Consider the following 11,308-nt stretch of genomic DNA (forward strand, 5'->3'; position numbering starts at 1 on the left):
ATTTCCTTATTTTTTTCTTCTTCTTTTTTTCTTTTTTTTCAGAGCTGGGGACCGAACCCAGGGCCTTGTGCTTTCTAGGCAAGCGCTCTACCACTGAGCTAAATCCCCAACCCCTATTTCCTTATTTTAAAATGACAATTTATTTTAGTATTTGTACTCATTAATGTCCATGCCTGTGTGTGGAGTCAGAGAACAACTTTCAGGACTCAGTTCCCTCCTTCACATATTCCTTTAAATTTCTGCATATATGAAATAACTAAAGGCAAAGAAGAAAGTTTGTATAAAAGTAAACTGAACACTTTATTGGAAATATTGCATTGGAGAGCAAGAATATGATACATAACTGGATATGAAAAGAAAGAGCTTGTTCAGGTCCTGAGGAGAAAAGAAAGGAAATGACTAACATACTCTCCAAAGTGTTCAACCTCAAATTGATCAACTGCTACATAAGACTTTATGACATGCATTGGTCCATCTGTTATATAACCAGTGAAGATTTCTAGTTAGAGTGAAAGACATTAAGAAGTTAATCTTAAGAAATTATATCGTAAGATTTGAAAAAAAACTTTTACTGGTCTTTCTCCCCAACACAGAAACACAGTCAAATATGTCTGATCTAAAACACAAAAATTATTTCATATCATTGCATTTCCCGCCATAAAGAACACCCTACTTACCCTGGGGCTGCAATATGTGTGTTTGTTCCTCTTGCCCACTTCCCCCTTCTCTATGTATGTATGTGCATGTGTGTGTGTGTGTGTGCGTGCACGCGTGTGTGTGTGTGTGTGTGTGTGTGTGTGTTCATGTTTGCATCTGTAAGTGCACATGTATGCAGGTACAGGTCTAAGATTGATGTCTGGAGCCAATGTATATCCCTTTTCCATATTAATCCTTCAAGTAGGTCTCTCCATCAAACCCATAGCTCACTAATATGACTGGTCTAGCCAGCCAGATAGCTCAGTGAACTGCTACCTCTGTCTTTTGTCATTTGCATAAGCTCTGAAAACCCAAATTCTGATTTGCGTGCTTCTGTGAAAGCACTTTAAACACTAGGCTATCTCCCTAGTACCTGGTTTTCTCTTTGTATTTGGACTTCTGTTATTGTCATTTCATTGTCAACAATGAACCCTGTGTCATTCAGTTAAATGCTCATTTCTTTTGCTAGCACAATCTCTAGAATACCCACAATACAACTGATAAACTATAGGAACCTTAAGAAGGAAGACCAAAGTGTAGATGTTTCAGTCTTACATGGAACAGAAAACAAAACAATCACAGAAGGTAGAGGCAGGGAAGGATCTGGGAGGGAGGGAGGGAGGGAGGGAGGAGGGAGGAAAAAAGAGGAGGTAGGATCAGGTATTGTAAGGGACAGGAAAGAAATATGGAAGGTTGGGAAATTTAAAAGAAATGTGTAACAGTAGGGGATGGGGAACTGGAGGTAGCCACTAGAAAGTCCAAAACACCAGGGAAGTGAGAGGCTCCTGGACCTAACAAGATGACTTTAGCCTAAAATCCCAACAAGAGGAAGAGAGAATCTGTAGAGACCACCTCCAGTAGAAAGGCACAGCCTCCAGTTGAAGAATGGGGCCACCCACCCATCTCAAACTTTTTAACACAGAAATGTTCCTGTCCAAAGGAAAGACAGGGACAAAATTTGGAACAGAGACAGAGCCATCCAGAGACTGCCCCACCTAGGGATCCACCCAATCTGCAGACACCAAATCCCCCACATTACTGCTGATGCTAAGGGCTTTCCAACAAGAACCTGGTATGACTTCACGTCACTTTAGCACCTAACTAAAACAGATGCAGGTACTCACAAACAACCATTGAACTGAGCCTGGGGACCCCAATGGCAGAGCTAGGGAAAGGACTGAAGGAGCTGAAGGGGTTTGCAATACCATAGGAAGAGCAACAATATCAACCAATCTAACCCACTCCCAGAGCTCCGAAGGACTAAGCCACCAACCAAAGTGTATAGATGGACACATGGTTCCAGCTGCATATGTAGCAGAGGATGGCGTTATCAGACATCAATGAAAGGGGATGCCCTTGGTCCTGTGGAATCTTGATGCTCCAGTGTAGGGAGATGCTAGAGCAGTGAGGAGGGAGTGGGTGAATGGGTGGAGGAGCGCCCTCCTAGAGGCAAAAGAGAGGGAGGAGAGGAAAGATAGAATGGGAGGGTTTGTGGAGGGGAATTGAGAAGGGGGATATCATTTGAAATATAAACAAATAAAATAATTAATAAAAATAATGAATAACTGAAGTATTGTGATTACATAATGAATCACAAAGCAGGCAAGCCCAGCAAGTCCACTCTAGGCTAGAGGCCTGGCTCTCAGTTGACCTCAGATTCTGTTCAGTTCTCAGTTCTTAGGTTCCATTCTCTTGTCCTTCCCTGCAATATCTCCTGTGTTCTCAGACTCACCTTGATCCAAGGCTGATGAGGACAGTCTCTTCATAGAAGGTCAAAGTTTTTCCGGGGATGCCAAGTGATGGAGATTGAAGCTCTATCTTATACAGGACAGGAGGAAGGAGTAAAGTGTTTGTCCCCTATCTCTATAGAGACCTTGTGTGCTGTCCAGCTCAAGACTGCTCAGTCAAAGCGTCATCAGAGGAGGTAGTTGCAACTCCCTATATATGCTCATTAGCCACAGTCTCCTCTGCTTAAATCATTCTGTTGCCACCTGATTTCCCAGTGGAGCACTGGTCTGGAAAGAGAAGAGTTGTATCCAGTTATCTGTTCCCAACAGAGCAGTTTACAATCCACTAAAAATGATATTTTTAATTCTTCCTTCTCCTTAGACATCTTTTATGATCTTCTAACATATTCTCTCCCTATTGTTGTATGATGACCCTTCTGACCCTTCTTTGTTTAATGAAATTAGGAGAATCGACATTCAACATACGCATTTACAAGTGTTAAATCTTGTTTCTTTTAATGGTTATCCTCATACAATACATTCTAACATCAACTTCCCCTCCATACATTCCACCTAGTTCACTGCCCATCCTAACTTCTTGCCCAGATCCAACCTCTAGCATCCCACAGAAAAGAACATGACTCCTAGGACCATCACCCAAACACAGCACAGGATATAAGACCAAGCACAAACCTTCATATTAAGCCTGGTTGAGGGAACCCAGTAGAAGAAAAGAGGGCCCAAGAACACACAAAAAGTCAGAGACAAGCCCACATTTACTGTCAGCAATTCCACAAAAACACCAAGCCAACACAAGATCGATTATTTCAATTTGACATTATCATGGAATGTCTTGGGTTTTTTTTCCATCTCTGGTTAGCAAATATTTTGCTGTATATAGTAGACTGGGCTGGCCACTGTGGTCTCATAGAATCTGCACTCTATCTGCTGGGCCCTTCTAGCTTTCAAGTTTCCATTGAAAAAAAGGGGTAATTCTAATAGACCTGCCTTTATATATTACTTGATCTTTCCCCCTTGCAGCTTTTAACACTCTTCATTCTGTATGTTTCTTATTTTCGTTATTATGTGGTGAAGGCACTTCCCTTTTGATTCAATGTATTTGTTCTTCTGTGTGCTTTTTTAAACCTTTATAGGAATATCCTTCTTTAGGTTAGGAAATTTTTCTTCAATAATTTTTGTTGAATATATTTCCTGGTCCTTGGACCTGAGATTCTTCTCTTTATTCTATTACTGCTATTCTTAGTTTTGGTCTTTTCATAGTGTCCTACATTTCCTAAATGCTTTACGTCAAGACTTTTTTAGATTTAAGATTTACTTTGACCAATATATCTAACTTTTCTGCCATATCTACAATGCTTCAGATTTTGTCTTCCATTGCTTGTATTCTGTTAGTGCAGCTTGTCTCTATAGTTTCTCTTTGCTTACTTAGATTTCCACTTCCAGAATTCTGTCAATTTTCTATTATTTTTTACTATTTCCATTTTCAGGTCTTGAACATTTTTGTTTCTTTCAAATGTTTGTTTGGTTTTGCTCAGTTTGTTTGTTTGTTGGTTGGTTGGTTGGTTTCCTTGGCTTTTGTTGAGAGATTTATTCATTTCCTCCAAATTTATGTATGTATGTCCTTGATTTCTTTATTTACTTCCTTTTTAAGGACCTGTATGGTCTACTTAAAATTAGTTAATTGATTTTATTCTGCTTCAGCTGTGTTGAAATGCTCAGGGCTTGCTATAGTAAGATAGCTGGGCTTTGTTGGTAATGTATTGCCTCACTGTTGTTGATTGTGTTCTTACATTATTGTCTATGCATCTGGGATTATGCTTCTTATAGAACTAGCTGCCAATTTCTGTGTTCATCTTTGTTGGATAGGTGTATTTGTCCCTTAGTTTCTGTTGCCTCTCTAGCCTTCTGGCCAGTGTGGCCTGTGGTTGAGCAGGGGATTTTCACATGAGTTTGGGCTAGACTACTGATGGCCTGTGTCACCTCTGGTTGAGCACAGAATCTCCACCTGGGTTGGGAGCTGGGACATGTCAATAAGTGGGGTGAGAGATTGGGGATATGATGGGATTACTGAGAGAGTAGGGTGGTCTATAGATGAGCAGACCATGTGGACTTCTGGTTACCAGTATGTCCTCTGGTCAGAGAAGGAGATTTCTACTCAAGTTAAGGACTAAGTCATTGTGATAAGGAGTGGAGGGAAATTGTAAATAGGGGAGGGGGCACCAAGAGAGTAGGGGAAGTTCACATACCAGGGACCTACCTAGACTTCTGGGAGCCAGCATGTCCTATGATCAAGTTGGGGTATCTGCCTGACTTGGGGGATAGAACTCAATAAGGAGGAGGGGAGGGGGAATTAGAGATAGTGTTGAGTGGCAACAAGAGAGTGGAGAAGTTCTTTGGGTGGGCAGACTATCAAGAGTTCTAGTGGTCAATGTGGTCTCTGGTCCAACAGGGGACTCTGCCTGAGTTGGGTTCTGGGACACCATGATGAGGAGAGACTGTTAAATCTTCTTTAAGAATTGCACTTTTCATTAATATGTAGATGTTGTTATGATTTGTTTTTATTTATGTGGGTATTTGGCAATGGGTATGTGTACATCTGTGCCAATATCTGCAGAGTGCAGAAGAGGGCGTCAATCCCATCTGAAACAATTACAGGTTATTATTGAGTCCTGTGTCATAGATGCTGAGAGTGAAATTCTAGTCCTCTGAAAGAGTAGCAAGGTCCTTAACTGCTGAGCTTTCCTTCCAGTCCTGGTATTAACATTTTTATATCATCTATATATTTTTGGTTTAAAGTCTACTTTATTAGAATCTAGAGATGGCTCAATGGTTAAGAGCAATTGGTGCTCTAGCAGAGAATCCACATTCAATTTCTAATACTCACAAGGTGTTTCACAATTTGTCACTTCAGTCCTAGAGGATCTGATGCCCTCTTCTGTCCTTCGTGGGCACCCAGCACAGACATGCATGCAGGCCAATAACCATAAGTACAAAATAAAAAAAATGAGAAAAAGTATATTTTATCAGACATTAGAATTTCTAGGCTAAATTGAATCAGTCTATTATCCATCGTTTGATAGAATGACTTCCACTCTGATTCTCAGCCTGTAGGTATCTTTATGTCTGTGCTATTTTTAAAAAGCATACTAGGATCTAGGGTTTAGTTTCATGCTATATTTTCTTTGTTTTTTTTGTGTGAATTTGTGAGTGTGGGTAGGTAGGTAGATAGATGCTCATGTCAGGACCTCATTTTGAAGCCAGAGGACTCAGTTGTCTTCTTATACTACCTGGTTCCCTAGGATCAAACTTAAGTTTGTCAGGCTTAGCAGCAGGTACATTCACCTTTCTGGCCTGGATCTTGCTTGTTAACCCAGTTATCTAGTCTGAGTCTCTTGATCAATGAATTTAAGCCACTTACATTTAAGGTTATTTAGAGATGCCTACTAACTTTGGTTATTTTGCCAGATCTTGTTTTGTGTGGTTGGTCTACTATCTAGTCTTTGTTTTAAAAAAACAGTATTAGTGTCAGATTTTTCTGGTTTATTATGTTATACATAGTGGACTCTCTCCCACTTCCTCATTTATGTGTTTTCCTCAAGAAACTTATTTTTGCTTTGTTCTTATGATTTATATCTTTCTTTAACTACTGCACATAGTTTTTCATTTAGTATTCCCTGCATTTAATATTGGTATTCATAAACTCTCTTACCTTGTGCTTAAAATGGTCTTATACCTCAAAAGATTTTAAATATAACTCTGTTGGATATGGCACTCTTAGTTATCTACTATGAAGATTTGAAATGTATCATTTATATATTCCTGTATTTAGCATTGTCAAGAGATCTTGTGACATTTTGCCTTTATGGGAGAAATGGCCTTTCCTCCCTACAACGTTTAAAAAATTAATTTCATATTTGCTATTTTTAAACATGAATATACCATTTTACATTGCATCTTCCCCATGTTCATCCTCTCTGCTCAGATCTCTTTCTGATTTTTCTATGACGTTTATGGGCATAGTCCACTATCATCTGAGGTATAGAACACCTACCATAGGAGATCTCACTGAAGAAAACTGAATTTCCCTTCCCAGTGTTCAGTAGCTCCTCAGATAAGGCTTTGGTCTCATGAGTCTTTTTGCTCTTTACACTGGAATGTTGATTTTATTGTCTTGATACTGTTCAGGCCTCATATAAAAAGCCAAAATTTGGTAGATATCCATCTCTGATCATGTTTCTTTAAGGTTCCCAATGACATTCAATTGCAAGTCTACTATCTCTATAAATTTGAAAAACATTTTGCTGTGATTGTATCAAATACCTTCTCCATTGATTTTGTGCTTCTCCCTGGTTAATTTTCTCTCCCAGTAATTTTAGACTTTGTCTCTTGATCGTGTTTAACAATTCTTGGGAACTGTGATTGTAGGGTTTTTTCCTTGACTAATATTTCTAAACAGTATTTCTTCAGGCTTGACCTCCATTCATAGTAGTCTGTCCACACATATTCAAACTTATTGGACATAGTTTTTTGTGGGGTAGGGGAGGGAATTCAATGTATGAAACTTTCCATAATCTAATTTTCTTTACTGAAACTTTCTTTCCTGTTGCTTTTGAAGCCACATATTGATTTCCAGTAGATCTTTTGCTCCTCTATTGCCCACTTCCCTTTGTGAATCCTTTATTGATTTCTTATGTTTGTTGTCTTCCTTTTATGGTCATGGGTCCTTTTTGCCAGCAAATATTTGAAACCTTAATGTGGAACTTTCTTCTTTTATTTATTATATTCAGTAACTGAGGCCTGAAAATCTTCTTATTGAGCATTTCAATTCCCAGATCCATTTATAGAGACCATAGTAATGACACCAAAGTATAAAATATATAGAAGTACACTAAAGAAGTACATTAATTCATACTCAATGCCACCAATGGCAACAAAATAGAAAATGGTAAATATACTTGGTATAAAATCAAAATTCATTTAGGGAAAATGAGGAAGTGGTAAATGAACTAGGTAAACCAAGGAGTCAGAGAACCAAAAAAGAAATCAAGATTAAGTAAAGGAAGAAAAGCAGAAGATTGGGGGAAAATGAAGCTTTCACTTCTCTTTCTTCCACAGGAGAAACATATGCTGGGGTCCTGTCTGACTTGGTTTATTATTTTACAGTTCCCCACCTTCACTTCTCTACTTTTATCAGCTATTTTACATTTTTGAATTTCCAAGCCTTTTCTCACTTGAAAATAATATTTTGCTGTCCCTTATCCTGACTCACTGAGTCACCATAAGGCAGCTTCTAGTCCATCTTACCTGGAATTTTTCTTAACTCTTAGCTTTGTTTGTTTGTTTATATCAATAAACCTCATTCTCTAAAATTTTTATACATCGATTTAGTTCTTTCTGGTTAATCTTCCATGACTCTTTTTTATCTCCCTTGTACCCCTCTCTTTTTCCTTAAAACTTCATTTTTTTTATAGTCAAGTCTTTGTTTTGTTCCACAGAGTAGAAATATATTAATTTCCCCTTCCTGTGTTTCCTCCAGACTCTCCTATGTCCCTCTGCGTTTCAAGTTGATAGCCTCTTTTTCTTTATTGCCATAGCATGTATGTCCTTTCAGTGTACTGAATGCAGTGCTGACTATTCACTGTTGATAGCATATTTAGGTATGCATGTTTGTGTTTAATAGACTATATTGATCTTCTTTTCTTAGTCTTTTTATCTTTCAATGTAGGCATTCTTTGTGATTGTGTTCTATTTTCATTTCTGTTACTGTGATAAAATATCCTGACAAAGTGCAACGTAAGAGATAAAGAAATTTTCCTTTGAAATTTTAGTTATAATTAATTTTTACATATGTCCTATACTGCTGTGAATACACCTTCACAAGTTGATATCTTCTTGTACTTCCTAAAAAACATTAAAATAAGTTATTTATAACCATGTTTCTGTGGTAAAGTCTAGGGAAACACAAGAACTTTATAGCCTGAGAACAAAGAGAGTCTACAGATGACAGCCCTAGACAGAACCTAGTACCATGAAAAAGCACAGTGTGCTCTCTCCTTCCCCCTCTCAGGAAGTGATTTACATTAGATCAAAAGTCAGGTCCTTAGTAAACAAAGAAAATTCCCTGGCAAGGATGACCACAGATACATATTTAGCTATACAGGCTACAATGTGCTCATGATGGATCCCTGGAAGTCAGCCAGATCTCTGACAATCTCCAGTGGGCCCATTGGAGGGATGGGAACACCAAACAAACTTCAAATTTTTGACCCAAAATTGTTCCTGTCTAAAAGAAATGCAGGGGCAAAAATGGAGCAGAGATGGAACAAATGGATGACCAAACAAATGATGAGCCCAACTTGGGATCCATCCCATGGGTGGGCACCAAACATTGACACTATTACTGATGTTATGTTGTGCTTGCAGATAGGAGCCTAGAATGAATGTCCTCTGAATGATTCTATCACCAGCTGATTGAGACATGCAGATGCTCACACCCAAGCATTAAACTGAAACTGTAGACCCCTGTAGAAGAGTTTGGGGAAGGATTGAAAGAAATGAAGATAATAGCAACAGTGCCAACTAACCTGGACCCCTAGGAACTCACAGATACTGAGTCATGAACCAAAGAGCATACATAGGCGGGTCTGAGACCCCTGGTACATATATAGGAGAGGTCTGCCTTATCTGTCCTCAAGGACAGAGAATGCACATAATCCTGAAGAGACTTGATGCCTCAGGGAGGGGAAATACCAGGTCAACCTCTCAGAGGTGAAGGGGAAGAGAATGTGTGGAAGAACTCTGTGAGGGAGGATAGGGGACAATATTTGAAATGTAAATCAAAAATAATTAATAATAAATTAAAATGAAAAGATTTCTAATCAGTGGTTATAAAACTCTAGCAGGTAAAATCCACACTATCTAGATAAGGGTAAGATAATACCATGCAAAGAACAGCAGGCCCAATCAACAAACTACGGGCTTTAGATTTTCTGCAACCACACTGAATAAAATAGCATTAGTTGTCAAGCCTTGTTCTGCCCCAATGAGCACACACACAAAAAGCCACATTTGCTTATATGGTTGCAAAACAAACCAAAAATAAATGTTAATGTATAGAATATATTTCACATATGAATAAATTATTTTCATATGTTGCTGGCCCATACACATTCAGTTCTGTGTTTGGAATAACTTTGGGAAACCAGGAGTACTATAGAGAAAAAAATTGTTGCATAATAGAGAGAAAAATATCTTAGTAATGTGGCTTCCTTACATCATGTAAACAGCAGGAATGAGAGTAATGGAAACACCAAGGAATACGTTTTTATATTTATAAGATCTATTTTATTTTTATTTATGTGCAAGTGTGAGGGGGCATTGTGCCTGACAGTTTAGGTATTTAGAAAGGTGAGAAAGGGTGTTATGTTCCTCGAAACTGGATTAACAGGAAGTTATGATCTGCCTAAATGGGTCTTGAGAACTAAATTTTGTTCTGGAGAGCACCATGAATTCTTCCACCTTTGAACAATCTCTCCAGACTCTCCACAAAGTGTTGAGATGTATCTATCCCTGTATGATCTGAAGATAAAGACCAAATTTCTAGCTCTGTAGCTTCACCATCTGTAATCATGGGAACTTCATCGAATCCAATGATATATGCTACAGTTTTCCTTCTAAGAGTCTTTCCAGAGCTCTCTTCACATCTTTATTTCTTAGACTATAAATGAAGGGGTTCAACATGGGGGTGACCACAGTATACATGACCAAAGCACTTGCAGAGGAGTGTGAGCTTCGGGTCACAGCAGAACTGACGTACACCCCGAGGCCTGTACTATAAAATAAGGAGACAATGGAAAGGTGAGAGGCACATGTAGAAAATGCCTTGTACTTCCCTTGAACTGAGGACATAGAACGTATGGAAGACACTATCTTGAAATAAGAGTAAAGGATACCACTGAGGGAAATAGCTGCTAATATAACAGGTACAAGATGCATTGTGAGGTGACTTGGAAAGTTGTCTGAACATGTGAGTTGGGACAGCTGATTGAGCTCACAGAAGAAGTGAGGGATTTTCACATCTCCACAGAAGGTCAACTGTAGTACAATTAAGCTCTGTAAGAAGGCATGTAAGATGCTGACAACCCAGGACAGCAGAAGCAGCAGGATACAGAGTCGGTGGTTCACAATGACTGTGTAATACAGTGGGTGACAGATAGCCACATATCGATCATAGGCCATCACAGCCAGGAGAAAGTTGTCCAGTTCTCCAAAAACCAAGAGTACAAACATCTGGGAAATACAGTCTTCATAGGTGATAGTATTGCTCTGGGTGTGTATATTTACCAGCATCTTTGGGATGGTGGTGGAGGTGAAACAGATGTCTGCAAAGGATAGGTTAGCAAGGAAGAAGTACATGGGTGTATGCAAATGAGACTGTGTGATGATGGCCATGATGATGAGCAGGTTCCCAAGCACTGTTACCAGGTACATGGACAGGAACAGTGCAAAAATGAGGAATTGAAGGTGTGGGTTTTCTGAAAATCCAAGAAGAAAAAAACTTGAAAATCTTCTTGTGCTGTTCCCTGATTCCATCAGTCACATGTGAATCTGAGACAATATAAAAACAAGCTAATGTGACTCTTCTTCTCACAGTGGTATAGATGATATACATTTTATATTTTCAATACATCAACTTCTGAATTGTTTGCATGGAATTGTTTCTCTTAAGGAGTCCCTGATGCTAATCTTGATAGATATTCCTTTTACTCTCTGAACCTTTCCTTTAAAAGTCATGTATTCTACAATTTGAATGATAAATTATTATGAATACATAATATTAGTTTTGAATATGATTCAGGCACTGC

General features: G+C 38.7%; 1 protein-coding gene across 1 annotated transcript; it reads right to left on the reverse strand.

Annotated features, from left to right (window-relative positions):
* Positions 1–10,103: 10,103 nt before the first annotated feature.
* Or7a38d (olfactory receptor family 7 subfamily A member 38D) lies at positions 10,104–11,036 on the reverse strand. The gene is given in 1 exon segment (NM_001000711.1): positions 10,104–11,036. A coding segment is annotated over 1 exon segment (933 nt).
* Positions 11,037–11,308: the final 272 nt, after the last annotated feature.

The sequence above is a fragment of the Rattus norvegicus genome, chromosome 7 (assembly GCF_021556685.1).
Source record: "Rattus norvegicus strain SHRSP/BbbUtx chromosome 7, alternate assembly SHRSP_T2T, whole genome shotgun sequence".
NCBI classification, from domain to species: Eukaryota; Metazoa; Chordata; class Mammalia; order Rodentia; family Muridae; genus Rattus; species Rattus norvegicus.